Source organism: Danio rerio, chromosome 6, assembly GCF_052040795.2.
Source record: "Danio rerio strain M-AB ecotype USA chromosome 6, GRCz13ab, whole genome shotgun sequence".
NCBI classification, from domain to species: Eukaryota; Metazoa; Chordata; class Actinopteri; order Cypriniformes; family Danionidae; genus Danio; species Danio rerio.
In genome coordinates, this window is record NC_141026.1 from 42,241,558 (window position 1) to 42,258,371 (window position 16,814).

At 33.2% G+C, this 16,814-nt stretch overlaps 2 protein-coding genes across 2 annotated transcripts in view; both read right to left on the reverse strand.

Annotated features, from left to right (window-relative positions):
• Nucleotides 1-16,814, reverse strand: part of pfkfb4b (6-phosphofructo-2-kinase/fructose-2,6-biphosphatase 4b) — a 514,755-nt gene that overhangs the window by 74,888 nt on the left and 423,053 nt on the right. The window lies entirely within an intron of this gene.
• Nucleotides 418-7,114, reverse strand: sec61a1a (SEC61 translocon subunit alpha 1a). The gene is given in 12 exon segments (NM_153659.2): nucleotides 418-1,644; nucleotides 1,731-1,807; nucleotides 1,900-2,091; nucleotides 3,459-3,656; nucleotides 3,870-4,030; nucleotides 4,118-4,271; nucleotides 4,423-4,532; nucleotides 4,924-5,055; nucleotides 5,679-5,757; nucleotides 5,883-5,948; nucleotides 6,045-6,112; nucleotides 6,994-7,114. Coding segments are annotated over 12 exon segments (1,431 nt in total). The 5' UTR covers nucleotides 7,001-7,114; the 3' UTR covers nucleotides 418-1,457.

Below are 16,814 nucleotides of genomic sequence, written 5' to 3' on the forward strand. Positions count from 1 at the left end.
AGACGCACCGCGTTAAATTACATTTCCCCCCGCCATGTCTTTTAAATTAGTTAATTTTACCCCAATATTTTCAATGGAATTTTTGCATTAGCCTGGTTACAAGTCTTTCATTTTGTTTTAATCTTAAACAACTAAATGAATAAAAAAAGTCAATTTAACTGAATGTATTATAATTACATTGCAACACTGATGCTGTATAAGGAACCTTGTGACATTAAAAAGTCACATTAAGCTTTCACCAGAAGTTTATCATTGGCTTTAAAACTCTAGCCGTGCATATAGCCCATTAGGCCAATTTTACACCTTTTATAGCTCTTTTACAATGTCTGAGAACTTATCCTTTTAAATACACTAAGCTGTTTTATGGTATGCATATTGCAGATAGATCTACTCAGAAAAATGAAACAATTCAGCATCTCCCAAAAAATGAGTTTTTATTGAGAATGATCAGTCTTTGCTGAATATATTTGTTCGGAACATTTCTTTTTACAGTCCAAAATAAAAAGAAAGAAAAAGAAGGGCTTATTTTACATGGTCGCGCACAGCATTAAATGTCATATATACAGACACCCAATGATACAGTAAAAAGGGCTTAATTTGGGAAAGTGACCACTTCCATCTGTCACTGAAGCTCTCACTAAAGACCAGGTACTTTCAAATACAGAAAATCCTTGCTCTCTATTGTGTAAGATGTGTTGTGTACAAAAAAAAAAAAAAAAAAAAAAGATCCCAGCGTTATGAAATACATGTCCAACAAACACAGAAAAACCACACACACACACACCATTGGTGCCAAACTGTGCGTTGCTTTACTCCTATGCTGCCTTGTTTAGAATTGACAATTGCTGACTGGAAAACAAGAACCTGTGGTTTAGCTCTTATATTTGTAGCCATAACTAAATCACACTTTTTATGACTTAGCATGATTCAATGAGTTAGAAAAGCAAACTGCCTGCCAGCTTTACATACAAGACCGATATGACTGACAAACACGAAGCAGTTGTCAAAATTGGCAGTGTCGAGTAAATCAGTCACCCAACATAAGCAATACTCTCTGGAAAATCTTTATCAACTAGGACCAGGCAGGAACTAAAGAAAAGAGTGGATGAATGGATTCGGTGATGGCTGGAGACAGATGAAGGACAGACTGATGTGAAGAGAAAATTTAATTCATCTAAATATTCCTAGTCAGAGCTCACAGAGTCCATCTTTACTGTTCCATTACTGAAGTTCAGCTTCATCACTGAATTTTAGAAACGTTTTGCCACTTCTGACATACAGGAGAACTTACTCGGCCTGAGCTAGCGGCTAAGAGCACGTTCTCCCAAGACAGCGCTCGTGACAGACCACTAATTATGCTCAAATTGCACCGAAATAAAAGAATTAAATGACAACAACAATCATAAAAATAATAAAAAGGTGTCAGCAAGTATGTGTGTGTTTGTGAGTGTCCTTGTTTAGAAGAGTAACGCTCCCATGCTGCCGACTTCACTCTGTTCCTTAACAAATATCTCAAAGTACTGATAGATGATGGTAACAGCCAATAGGATTCCCGTTCCGGAGCCGATGGCGCCCAGGAAGTCCGCCATTACTGAAAGGCCTCCGATACACAGTCCACCAAATGCAGCCGCTGTGGGGATGTATCTGGATGACAAAGAAAATTTGAGGTTAATAAAAGTTCAGATAAGAAAGCATTTAAAAGCAGAGCATCCAGTGTTTTTGCCGCTCACCTGTTGAGTTCATGAACCATGGAGGTCTCTCTGTGTCCCCTCATCACCATCTGCTGTTCTTTCAGCTGCTTAGCTACCTAAAACACACACACACACAACACATTCAGCCATTACATTTTATAGAATCAAAATGTATGTGCCGATAAATGAACAATAACAGGTGACTCACATCTTTGGCAGAAGATCCAGAAACTTCAATCCAGGTCTTTGAAAAGAAGGCACAGGATCCCAGCATGAACACAATGTAGATCACTGCATGAACTGGGTCATCAAGCACAGAACCAAACGACTCCGGAGGAGACAGATAGTAACAGAGACCGCCCACAGGATAGGCGCGCGCTGGACCTCCAGATGAGGTGTCCTAGGAAAAACAAAATGAAGGTTTCTTTACTTCATCTAATTATGTTTGCTTTCTGGATCAAGCCGTTTTTCAATATGCATTTTTTTCTTCAATTGAATTTTCAAGTATAAGGCCCTGACATTTCTGCACACACACAAATGAAAGCATAAAATTCCGTCATAAAAATATAGTTTACTGTATAACATGAATTATCATAAAACTTAGTAAAGTTTGAACAATACTATAATATACCACATAATACTACAATATTATTAATAATTACAAACAACATTTAAGAAATGGTGTAATTAAGCAATAATAACACAATTGTTTGTCAGTGTTTTAATTGAACATGAACAAAACGCATTGTGGTACATGTCAAACTTATTTATTAGCATTCCTAAAAATGTACTTTAAGTATTAGTTCATCTTAAAATGAAAACTCTGTTAATTACTCATCCTCATATCATTCCAGTGCCCTGAAACCTTTGTTCATCTTCATACAAATTGAGAGATTTTAGATTAAATCCGAGAGTTCTCGAATCCTCCAAAGACAGCAAGACATCCGCCATTCTAGATTTTGGTGATCTTGGGATCGTTGCTGTTTATAGATGAGAACTCTGACTTATTCTAGAGTGTCTTTATTCCAAAGATGAACAAAGCTCTCGAGCAATGTGCGAATTATACATTAACAATCAAGGTCAAGTTTTTTCAGTAGTAGTTTAGTAATACATGCTTCAGTGATTTAAATTTAAGAATGTATTGAAATTACATCTAACTTATTAATAAAATGTATACGTTTTGAGGAATATTTAGTGACTATTTTAGAAGTTGCTGTAGGTCAAACTATATAAATGTGTCCGTTTCATTTTTTTTAGGCTGCATGCGGATATAAAAACCAATTTTACAAGTAATGGGTTTTGTGAATACTTAAGATGTCTATCGGTGCTCTAGAACTGCCAATTTCAGTTTTTTTGAACAACAAATTTTATTTTAAACATTTTCATACAAATTGACGAAGATCTAATATTTCAGTTTAGCAAAAAACAAGTCATTAAAAGAAAATACAAAAGCAAAATGCAGCAAAAATAATATAGACTTTAAATAACTTCATACCAGTTTCAGACTTTTAAATGATGTTTCTTAGAATGGATTGGCACGATTTTGCATTCACAATGGTATAAACCGTCATGGGGCGTCAAGTGTATATTTATATCATACATATTTAATTATTAATATTTAAGATATAGATCAAAGAAAGCTATCTTACTAGTTAAGGTTTGAAAATGTTGTTAAATCCTTTAGTTTAGAAAAATGGGGAAAAGAAATAAGTGCTGAAAATTATCGAAATAAATTTGGTACTAGTTTTAAACAGATGTCACACTTACAGACCAAGTCCCCAGAAGGTTGACTAGGAAGTTGCCGCTGAATCGAGTGGAGAGCATCTGAGAGATGACGTAAAGATTGGAAACCAGAGCAGACTGCAGGATGATGGGAATGTTGGAGGTATAGAACAGCTTGATGGGATATGTGTTGTATTGGCCACGGTAACGTGCAGACTTGATGGGCAGATCAACTCTGAAGCCCTGAAAATAAAAAACATGTAAATAGAGTTTCAATTACAATTGTCAAGTACTTATAATATGTGCTTATATTCAATATTTCCAACCAATACACAAAACAAGTAATGACAAGAAAAAATAAAATAATAATAATCAATGAAGTACCCAAATTAATTTTTAAAATTGGTTTCTGAGGGTGTGCAGCTATATATAAGTGCAAAATTTCATGTAACTGACCTGGAAGTATATGACCACAGCAAAGACGAAGACTGTAGCGATGAGGTTCATGAGGTTAGGCAGGTTCTGTCTGTAGAAAGCCTCTCTCAGAGCTCTGACTTTATCAGTGCGAGTGGCCAAAAGGTGGAACAGAGCAATAATGGCTCCCTCAAACTCAGTACCTGAACGCACACAAACAAAATTTAGCCAACTCGTCACTCATGACACTACAGCATTGCTCAAAATGATATGCTGTGTCCTGAACACACCTCTGCCTGTGTTGACTGTGGTTGGGCTGAATGCTTTCCATACGATAGTCTCACAGATGTTAGTGGCAATGAAGAGAGAGATACCAGAGCCCAAACCATAACCTTTCTGCAGCAACTCATCCAGCAGCAACACGATCAGACCAGCCACAAACAACTACAGGAAAAAAAAAATAAATAAATTTAAATCACACCCCTTGCACTCTTTAATAAAAAACAAAACATGCATATAACAATATACAAATCCCTGAGCTTAAAGCCACATTATACAGGTAATAAATACACACATTGTGTCCATGCTCTCTCACCTGAATGATGATCAGCAGACAGATGCCAGCACCCATCTCTGAAGGGTCTCCATACATTCCAGTCATGACGTACACAATAGCCTGGCCAATGGTGATGATCATACCAAACACTGGAAAACAATTAAGCAATTACCATCACTGTTGCATTATAATAACTAATCTATAACTCAGCAATATTAAAGGGATAGTTCACTCGAGTTAAAAATTATCACCCTCAAATGGTTTCATACCTTTATGAGTTTTGTTTCAGCTAAACACACAAAAAAATTAAAAGAATGTTGAAAATCTGACTTGCATAGTAGGAAAAACTGAAATTCAATGGAAGTCAATAGTTACCAGTTTTCAACATGTTTTTAAGTAACTTATTTTGTGTTCAACAGAAGAATGAAACTCAAATACATTTGTGACAAGTTAATGGTAAGTATATGATAACAGAATTTTCAGTTTTGGGTGAACTATTCCTTAATACAGGCATGCAAAAGAGTAACTTGAAACCCCTACATTTTTGGGCTCCATTAAAGAGCGCTCTGTCTTTCGGTGTGTCTCCGACCTCAATGATTTTAGCTCCAGCCAGCAGCTGCATGATCAGACCAGAGGTCACAATGGGAGAGATACCCAACTCCATCAAAGTACCTGAAAAACAGTCATTATACATTTTGCAATCCACGATACCTGATACTATCACAATGCCACACAAACATTAATTCAGTTCACAAATACTATTGAGTGTAAATGCTTAAACACTAGTAAAAAACTTTTAACGGTTAAGATTTTGGAAAAAAGTAAAACTTAAAAAAAAAAAAAAACTTTTCTAAATTGATATGCATTTTGTCAGTTTTAATTAAACGCACATCGCTGAATAAGAGTAAATGTTTCTTTGAAAAAAATTATCTCACAATCATATAAAGTTTTGAGGTGATGATCATTACGTGCTTGATTAAACTAATGTTAATCAATAAAAACATAGATTGAGGTAAAGTTGGTTTTATATTGAAACATTCGTTCATCTTATGGTGTCTATATTGTTTACTGCGGGACCTTAAATGTTGAATTTGAAATCGATTTAAGTATGACTTCAAAACAACATGAGCACTATTTATTTTAATTGACTGAACACTGCTGTTCTTTGATAGTCACTGACTGCTAATATAACTTATGTTATTAAGGAGAATGTGGGAATATAAAGCATACTTTACCTCAATAAAACATAGCACCTCATTAATTGTGAGTTACACTGAGTGAGTACAGTGTCTTACCTCTGTTGGAAGCCAAAATGACTCTCATCCAGTAGAATGGATCTGCTGAATCTGAAGACATGATCCCAAACAGTGGGATCTAAGACCAAGAGAAACAGTACAGTCATCAGCTCTCAACTAAAATCTTGACTTTACACTGAAGTAGCTGGAGAACAAAGGCATAGGTGTAGTGTATTTATTCATACTCTGAAAAACACAACTTACCTGACAGCAAACAAGAAAGATGAACAATGTGATGGCAGTCCATAGCACCTTTTCTCTGAACTGGATCTGAAACAAAAAAGTGTTTAAAGTTAGAAATGCTGTTTATTACATAAAGTTATAATAATAAATAAAAATCGATACACGCTGTGTGCAATGTTTTACCTTTCGTTCTGGTTTCTGGATTTCAGGCAAAACCGCACAAAACGGTTTTATTACCTCCAAGAACTTAACTGGAAATGACAAAAACATGAGAAATCTCACAAATTATTTGATGACAGAAAATTAAACTACTTACAATTTCACTAAATGCAACATAACATATGTTGAACCATATTACTGCAATTCACCAACATGAGGTGAAAATGTATACAGAGATCACTCAACAACTGATAAACAGTCTCACTTTCCCAAAATCCTTGTCGAACTACTAAGGACAACAACAGTCCAATCTAAAGCGTCGTCATCATTAAACTGATGAATAAAAAAGTCATTTTCCCAACATTTCTTACAATACAAAATCTTATAATACATCAGACCTAACAACTTATCAATTTCTCTGTTTTTGTTTAGTATGTTTTCATGTTAAACACACAAGTTAACGTTAAGTGCAATCAATTAACCTGAAACCTATAACGTTAGCCTCTGGAATCTTTGACAACTTCCCTCCGGTCTTGCAGTCCGATATAACAACAAATAAGGCTATTTCACAGTATTGTGCCTTATTTCAAATAACTGAAGGCCTCGTTGACGGTTTGCAGAATAAAAAAAGATCAAGCAGACGTGTTAAAAAGTAGCTTACAAGCTAATGCTAGCTGCTCGAAGCCATTCAACCATTAGCCACCAGAAAAGCAACGTAAACGTACCCCCACACACGAATAACAACTGGTGAATCAAACAAATAAACCACAGAAACATTTAAACGCATTCCAGTTGACTGCTCTACAAATGTGAATAGTATAGAATCTGAAACCCTTCTCTCAGGTTTAGTCAAAGAAAGCTCTCTGGCTAGCATGCTAACAGTGCTAACAGAACTCGAGTGTGAATTGACAGCAGATTTACATTGAACAACTCTACCAAACACAGGATAAACGCTCGAAAACTCTGCACTCACTCGCCATGATGACGGTCCCCTGAAATCACGGTCTCTGTCTGGAGTCCCAGTGAGTTGTAAACGGATAATTAGCGCTACCGGTGCGCTCCGCCGCCCGGGTGAGAGAGAAAGAGAGAAGCGAGAGGAGCGAAGGGAGGAAAGCGCTTTAGAGACACGTCAACACTACACCGACTCTACTACACGTCAGATGAACGGCGAGTCGCGGTTGATCTTCTGGTTCACGCTCTTCAATTCGATAAAGTGATCGGCACAAGTAATTTTACACATATTTTTCAAAAAGTAAAAAAAGAACATATATACAATATCTTAAATGGTCACATAGATTTTTTTCAACGGTTAAATACTTAGAAGGAGACAATAATATAAGAATATCAGTTTTTATTAATTTTTGCAATCGTAACAAAACAGAAACAATGATTTACTAATTTAACAAATTGTTGATCGTTTTCCAAATAAACAAATTGTTCCCGCCAAAAAATCTTATTTAACTGCTAAATTCTCTTGTTAAATAGTAAACCATGTCTACATGTTTAACTTATTTTATTTAGCTTTTTGTTAAACGGTCCATAATTTTAAGTAAACTGTGCGTATAGACAACAACACATTGCAGGAAAAGCAGGTTTTCGTGAATCCTTTACATCGATTTAACAGTTATACGTTTCATAAAAAATAAAGGAAGTGTGTACGCTAAACAAAAAAATAAAGAAAGAAATCACCACGTACGTCCGGTTAAAAAGACTTGCGCTTCAGGGCAAATCGATGGCTATTTGTCACGTTTTAATTATTTGTCTTGTTACTATATACTTTAGTTTCCTCTTCAATAATTATGTAATCAAATTCTACTCTTAAACTATTGATTGTAATGAAGCTGTGAGAGTATGCAATAATGTCATCAAGACTTGTTTTCACATACATCATGTACGATTTTGCTATGTTTGTTTTATATGGTACAAATGTAAGTAGGACAAAACCTGCAAAAACAATAAACAAATATGCAAATTAATAATTGATCCACAAAATCCTGCATAAAATAGTTGGGTTAAAATTACCCCAACATATAACCCAACTCTAGGTTATTATAGCACCTTCCCAACTATGGGTTATTTTAACCCAGTGCATTGGGTTATTTTGATTAAATGTTTTTTTTCCCACTCTGGTATTACTATTGCTATTATTACTAATAATACTATTAATTTTATAATTATGGCTGGGTTAATGAATAACAGTTTACTAAAATATTGAAAATGCATTATTTGTATTACATTTTAGTTCCAGACACTTTTGTTAAAATAAATCAAGAATTACAAACATTGAAGAAACAGAACAAAAGTGCAGACAGATATAAACTGAGCGAGCAGAAAATGCTGTTGATGGAGCAGAATATGGAGCTAGAGGCTGCCCAGCAGTTGCAGCAGGCTTTGTCCACAATGTACAATAGCCTACATTTTAATCATATCCAAAGCTTCTAAAAGATGGTCTTGGATGGTAAAATGGGTATAAAAACCACGAGACGGAGGTAATTTGTTAAAAATTAACAACAAAATTATTTATTTTTTATTATATATTATGTATTATGTTATTGTGTTAACTCAACCATTGGGTTAAATAAATAACTCAACGTTTTCTAAAGTTTATATAAATAGTGCGGACAGATTAATAATTAAATAAATTACACGGATGTAGGGGGAATACGACAATGTAAAACTGAACTAAAGACTATGGAATACAAAAGGACTATGACTGAACGTAGATTTTTCCGTCTTTCACACCGCACTATTAATAAAGGCAGTGGCGCAGTAGGTAGTGCTGTCGCCTCACGGCAAGAAGGTCGCTAGGTTACTGGTTTGAACCTCGGCTCAGTTGGTGTTTCTGTGTGGAGTTTGCATGTTCTCCCTGCCTTCGCGTGGGTTTCCTCTGGGTGCTCCGGTTTCCCCCACAGTCCAAAGACATGCAGTACAGGTGAATTGGGTAGGCTAAATTGTCCGTTGTGTGTGTGGATGTTTCCCAGAGATGGGTTGCGGCTGGAAGGGCATCCGCTGCGTAAAAACTTGCTGGATAAATTGGCAGTTCATTCCGCTGTGGCGACCCCGGATTAATAAAGGGACTAAGCCAACAAGTGAATGAATGAATCTATTTGCGTATTCATTTATTTATTTGTTTTTTTATTTATGCAAGAATTTGTGTATTTATTTGTTTTTTTATTTACGTATTTATTTATTGTTTTTGCAGGTTTCTATGAAGGATGAAACCTGTATAGCAATAAAAAAATAAATACGTAAATTTATAAATAATTGAGTAAATAAATCCATAAATTCCTGCATAAATAAAATAATAAATAAATAAATAAATAAATTAATTAATTAATAATAAATAAATAAGTAAATGTATATTAAAATTCACAAATTCCTGCATGAATAAATATAGAAATAATGAATAGTGCGTGCAGGTAAATAATTAAATGAATTTTGGGGTAATAAGTAAGTGCTAAACTGAAAGTTGATTTATTTACTCGCACTATTAATTAATAATAATTAAATAATTTGTATTAATGTAAGGAGTTGTGGATTTTTATATATATTTATTTGTTTAATTGCGTATTTATTTATTCATTGTTTCATTTATGCAGGAATTTGTGGATTTATTTATTTACTTATTTATTTGGATATTTATTGGGTTATTTATTTATTCATTGTTTAATGCAGGAATTTGTTGACTAATTAATTAATTTATTTACTGAATATTTATTTGGGCATTTACTGGGGTACTTATTTATTTAGTCATTGTTTTATTAATGCAAAAATTTGTGGATTTATTTATTAGGGTATTTATTGGAGTATTTATTTATTGTTTTATGCAAGAATGGGTGAATTTATTTACTTATTATTTATTTGGGTATTTATTTATTTATTTATTATTTTTTATTCAGGAATTTATTTATTTGTTTATTTGTGTATTTATTTATTTATTGTTTTTGTAGGTTTCGGCCTCCATAGTTTTCATAAGCAAATAAAAAATCAGCCATCTATCGTATTTTTAATGATGATAGTAATTCAATAAATTAAGTGAAATTTCATTCATTTACATGAGCAGCTTTCAATTTTGACCAGTTGATGTCGTGAAACCATTGGATAAAATCGAAATTGATTCCCTTTTTTCTAATGCAGCTTGCCTTTTCAGCCAACAGAGGGCTCTGTGTACTCAGCAAAATAGATTCTTGTTCATTTTCTCATTCATTTGCACGCACAGCATGATATTGCAAGAGTGATGCATTATTTGGTCATATTTTCACTTAGAAACAATTTTAATGGCAGTTTTTTCTATCTGATGGAATTGCTGAATATCTGTAAACCAAAATACTTGATCAAGTTTTCATCTATTAAATTAAAATAACATCAAATCATTTAGACGATCTTATATTACACATATATTGTCATAAAAGCAGTAGTTTATGTTGGGAGATAAACAATACTCATGCTTAATCTATAGTTAGTCATAGTTTGAATTTAATATGTACACACACACACACACACACACGCACGCACGCACGCACACACACGCGCGCACACACACGCGCGCACACACACACACACACACACACACACACACACACACACACACACACACACACACTTCTATATTTTATAAAACAAGAATTCACTGTGGTGCATTTTTTCCCACAACATTTTAATTTCCCATCCATTATATAATTTCTACATTTTATTTCTGACCCTCATTGTGGATATAATTGCTTTTATTGACAAAAAGACTGCATTTGTGAATGAATAGTGATTTAGTGTAGAATTAGTTGCAGATTTACAGGCGACAGACAATCTGACTCTCTCACAGACGCACACCATTTGGTCTATTTTTGAAAAGAGCCATGAGCATTTCATTCAACGCTGTTTCTGACTGCAGTTTCCACATACACACTTCTGAACAGTGGACATTTTTGTCCATAGCAGTTACATAACTAAATGTGCCCTTAAAAGACAACACAACAATGTCATTTCTGTATCTTTTTTTCCTCTGTCTCCTCTTTTTCCCACAGTCTGACCATATCACATTCTAGATTCTGAAACTGATTAATAGACCTGCCAAACAATGTCAGGCTTTATTAGATCAGTCCTTCTGCCTTAAAATACTGAAAGTCTCTGATAGATGCTTTTATATGCTTTCATATTTAGCCTGAACTTCTGTAACTGTTTATGTCTTAAAGTTATAGTCCACCCAGAAATGAAAACTTCCTCATCTATTACTCACACTCATGTGGTTGTAAACGTTTATGAATTTCTTTCATCTGTTGAACAAAAAAACAAGATATCCTGAAGAATGTTGGGAAAAAGCAGCCATTGTAGACAGATTACTACCATAGTTATTGGCTGTTTGTACCCCTAAACATTTTTCAAAATATCTTCCTTTGCGCTCAACAGAAGAGAGTAACAGGTTTGGAGCAAGTAGAGGGTGACAGAATATTTTTATTTTGGGGTGAATTACCCCTTCAAATGCATTTTTGTTATTGTGTCAATAACATTAATATAACATTAAATAATTTGCATAAATCATAATTAATAATCATAACACATTAGCCCTTCAGACGCAATTTTTTTTTAGAAAAATGTAAAAGTATGTTTTCACAGTTCTTGAGGCTCCTATAAATGACACCAAATTATAATAGTAAAAATTCATAAAATAAAATAAAAACATACATGATTGCTGGTATTATCTTGAAAATTGTTTTTAAAAAAGAGGTTTTGTTTTTAGATTACACCTTGTTTATAACAAACTTTGTCCATTCTAATAGACAGACATATTTGAAAAAAATCCTGATCTAAAGCTTGCAATGTTACAAAAGATTTAAAATTTTAATAAGCGCAATCTCACCTTTTACATACAACCTATCAAATACTGGCAGATATATCAATAAAACTAAATTAAAACATTGTAAATGTGTCCGGAGTGGAGTGATAACATGCTGCTATTCAGTGTAGAGGTAATTTTCAAATTACAACATGCCAAGCTTTATCGTAATTAGATGACAATGGTCCACTCTCATCGACTGCTGGCTTTAAATTAGATGAAATGTTTAATTTTCAGAAAACTCCCTTTCATTTTGTAACACATGAAATAAATGCTTATGTAGTTCCAGATAAAGTCAAAAGAGCACTTCCGTACTTTAATGCTAATATACCATGCAAAAACGGATTCATTTCAATTATAGTCTCAAAAAACAGAGCCATAGTCTAAAAACACTTAAAAGTCATAAACACTATCATAACAGTTTAATTGAAATGATCTCAGCTGTCCACATGATGCTGGTGAATTGTAGAGCTTGTGTAATCTCTATTGCTATAATCAGATATTCCCTCACTGCTTCCATTTGTGTTGTTTGTTTGTTTTGTTTTTAACAGTGAAAAAATGCAACCCCTGTTTAAATATTCATTTGATTCATCAACTCTCAGCAGAGTGGATTGTGTCTGGATGTTCATTAGTATATCCCTGCAAAAGGTATTTTGCATTCATTTATCAAAAAACAAAAAAACAAACAAAAAAAAACAGTAAAAACAAAGAATAAATCACTAATACCTGAGTTTTTTTATGTTTCTTAAAGTAGTCAAAATATTTTGTACTATTAACTCTTATAATGTTTAAGACCTCTAATATTTTTCAATATATAATTAATTATCATCATTTCAAAGCTGAAGTATTAGCATCCTTCATCCTTTTATATAATTATTTACAGAAATAATTTGAAATAATTCTAATATGCTGATTTGCTATTCAAGAAATGTATAAACCATTAAAAAAGCTCAGAGTCAGTATCTTTTTTATAAATTGTTATAGAAATTTATACCCTTATTTACCAAGATGCTTTGGATTGATCAAAAGTGATGGTAAACACATTTATAACACCATAAAGATTGATATCTCAGATAAATGCTGTTTCTTTCAACTTTCTATTCATCAAAACAACCAGAAAGAATTCTCCTCAGCTGTTTTCAACATAATAAAAAGAGTTTCAGAATTCAGTTTTACCCTTTAAAAGAAACAAACTTGAAAACCTTTTTTTTTTGCAGTATGAGCACTGTTCGTTTCAGGTCACTTGCAGCCTAAGCACTAATAATGAGAATGCTGAGACAGCAAAAATGCTGACGATAATTTAGTGATTATCTCTCAGACTGTACCTCAATCTCTTATCCGTAACACACCTCAAGGAGAGCATGACCTGTGTGAGACACAATAAACTATCACCACTTATGTAAGACACTGATTTCAGTCCAGACAGGACAAGTAACAGTTTATTCTTTTCAGAACATGCCATTTAATGTGCTGGTTTTTGTTATTTGACACTTTCAAAATGTAATTTCAAATTTGTAGTTTGACGTATGTCTACTGTACATGAACTGTTGCATTCACTTCTGTGGGACTATTTGTACATGAATGCTTTTATGAATGATGTTACTTGCCTTACATACCTAAACATATAAAGGTTTCTTAATTGGTTTCAAAAAGAAACTTTAAGCTATACATGGAATTTTCATTTCCATAAGATGTTCTTTACTCTTAAAATGAATAACAATTGAAAATAAAATATATATATAAAAATAGAAAATTAAATAATGGTTAAAATAAGCTTTTACCTAAAGAAATGTTGGTGAAAAGTTTTCGTATTGGGAACAACATTTTCATAATCTAAAGTAACTTTTTCCACTTTTAAGAACCTTTTAGTGAAAAATCAGTCATCAAATATCATCTATGCCAATAAATGAATAATTAATAAATACATAATAGAGTGCTTTTTAAGGTTGTCATTGCTTTATAAGGTTATTAAGTTTCTTTTTTCTGTTAAACACACTGTGTATTTTGAATGATGTGGGTAACCAAACAGCAACATTACCTTTTTACTTCAATATCATAGTGAAAGTATACATGATTAAATAAATAAAGTCAGATTTTTTTTTACCCCATACCAAATCAATGCTGTATAAGCAAACAGACTTTTAATTTCAGTCAGCCAGCTCCAGGGCTTCCGGTGAACTGTCATCCCATACAAAATGGCAGCGTTTAAGATCTGATTTCTTTAAAAAAACAGCAATCTTCACTGCCTGGATATACGGTATAAAGTAGGTATCAGACCAAACAAGAAGCATTGTTATATTTCTTTCTGTCTTAAAAAAATCTGGAAGTTAATTTTACCCCAGTATTTGCCTACTGCTAATGACGGTGTTTAAATGTTTTTTGTCTCTCTTTATGCTTTAACAACCAAATGAATTTAACTGATTACATTTGATTTACATTACAACATCTATGCTGTCAAAGAAACCTTAACCTTCCACCGGAAGTTCATCATTGGCTGAAAAACACTAGCTGTGCATATAGCTTGCCACTTCTTACCCAAATTTGGACTATAACAGCCCAGTGTTTGTTAGAGTGTAGCCCTTTAAGGAATTTGTAACGTGTGGTGGTCACACCCGTTTCTTCACTGTGTGTGTGTGTGTGCATGTGTGGGTGGGTTACACAGATGGAAAGGGTGTGGTCTCCACAATCCTTTCATATTCTCAGAAGGGGAATTTCCAGTTTGGAGTTCACCATTTTGATGTCTCCTCAGATGAGTAGAAAGGCTGTGATGTCATAAAATTGGCAACAGTGATGACATCAGTGGCATGTCACCATATGTGGGTGATTCTAAACAGCCTTCATAAGAATTCCTGGACAGCCCAAAATAGGCTACTCAGTATCTTATTTATTGTTTTGGAGCTGCTATTAAATTGGTAAACAAATTTTTTTCAGTTAATAATTATGAAGTAATGTGGAGTACATAACAAACTCTTTTCATCAATTCTGCTGGAAACTTCTGTGTAAACAGATTTGAATTAACCCAGATTATTCCAGATTATAGATCACTGCTGTCAGTTTTCTATGACACACAGCAGGCATCTGTGGGACTAATATAATTTATAAGTGGAATATTTGAATGTCATCTCGAGATTGTAAATTATTTTAATCATAAATCATGTTATGTTACATTTTGAAGTGTATACAATTTGTGGTACAGATGCCAGAAAAATATGTTATAAATGTAATGAAAGAAATAATGATAAAAATAATATGAACTAAATTAGAATTCATTTATACATTTAAAGATTAATATAATATAGGTATGGGAAAATATGCAATAATATGTAATTAGATTAGATTTAACTTTATTGTTATTACACATATACAAGTACAAGGCAACACAATTCAGTTTAGGTCTAACCAGGAGCAGCAAGTGCAGGATACAGGTATAAGTTATAAAAACAACTATTTTGGGTCAAAATAAATAAATAAAGCAGACCTCGGGTGCGTTTTCCAAACTGAACTATCATAGCACGTTGTTTGGGAAAAGAATGATGATTAGTGTTTCCCAAAAACCATAGTTGCTCTGTCACAGATCCATCGTTTGAACCACATTAGTTTTAACATAAAATGCGCATGATGACACTCTAAACAGGGTGGTAACAACTTCTTTAGAGAAGAACCCCATAATTTCTTTGTGCAAATTATATGGCTTTACACGCACACACATTTAAAAAAAAAAAAATTAGTTAATATAAATATTAGTTAAAATAAAAATTAGTTTTGGTAAAAACATGCACTCGTTTTCCATATTAATTGAAATATATGTAAATGGCACATATAGGGCCCATGTTTCCTTTACAAATATTATTGAGATCATTATATATTCTATTCTAAAACATAAAACCCCTTACAAAAGCTAACACATATTCTAATATCATATATAAATCATGTAAATAAATAAATAATGAGGCTATTTAATAAATAATAAAATGCAATATTTATTTATTAGGAAATGAAAAAAATCATGCTTTAATAATAATATCAATGATGATGACAATTATTATTATTAAGTAGGATATTTTATATTTATTTTTAAAAAAAATCTACTTTTACTATTTGACACTGTTTTTTTTTTGTTTTCACAAGCTTTGGAGACGTAACATAAATTTTGATTTAAATAATAGCTCACCTATAGATTTCGTCATGAGCCACGGCTGTGTTCAAAATGACATCAATGTTTTCAAAGTGCACTGCGAAGGGAGCCCAATTGCTTAAAAAAAAAAAAAAAATCATTCCAAGTTTAAATGTTAGAATGTTCTATGGATATGGCATAGGGGGGATAACTGGGAATAGAACACAGCCAGGAACTATGTTTCTAACTACAGCTCCAGAGGTGTAGTTGCAAGCATAGCAGTTTGTGTCGCAGTTTGCGAATGTTTGTTGCAACGACAAATTTGGGAAATGCCAAATCAACTATGTCTGTAATGACACAACTAGCGACCTTAGTTGGTGAACGATGGTTTTCGGAAATGCACCCCTGATTGTCTCTGTTTATCTGAAATATAAAAAAAAAGATTATTTGGGTCTTTAAAATAAAGATAATAAGGTAGAGACCTAACACAGTAAAATGTAAGGTGTAAGATTACATTCAATGTAATTTTTCAGAATTAATGAAATTGATTATGAAACATTGCTGACATAAAAACAACAACAAAGCATATGCTAACTTGAATGTGTGTTCTTTGCTCTGTTGGTGATGTTGCAGTTGTATACTTTGCCCATAATATTTGTCAGCAGTTAAATGAACTTTGCACAGAACTGAATGTTCATCATCACAGACAGGTCAAATCTCTCTCTCTCTTGCTCTTTTCTCTCATAAGTTTACCTCAAACTATTGTCGTCTTCGTTTCCTTGCCATTTTATTGCTCACCTTCATGCTATCATTCCATCTTTATGTCTTTTTATTCACATGGATATATGCA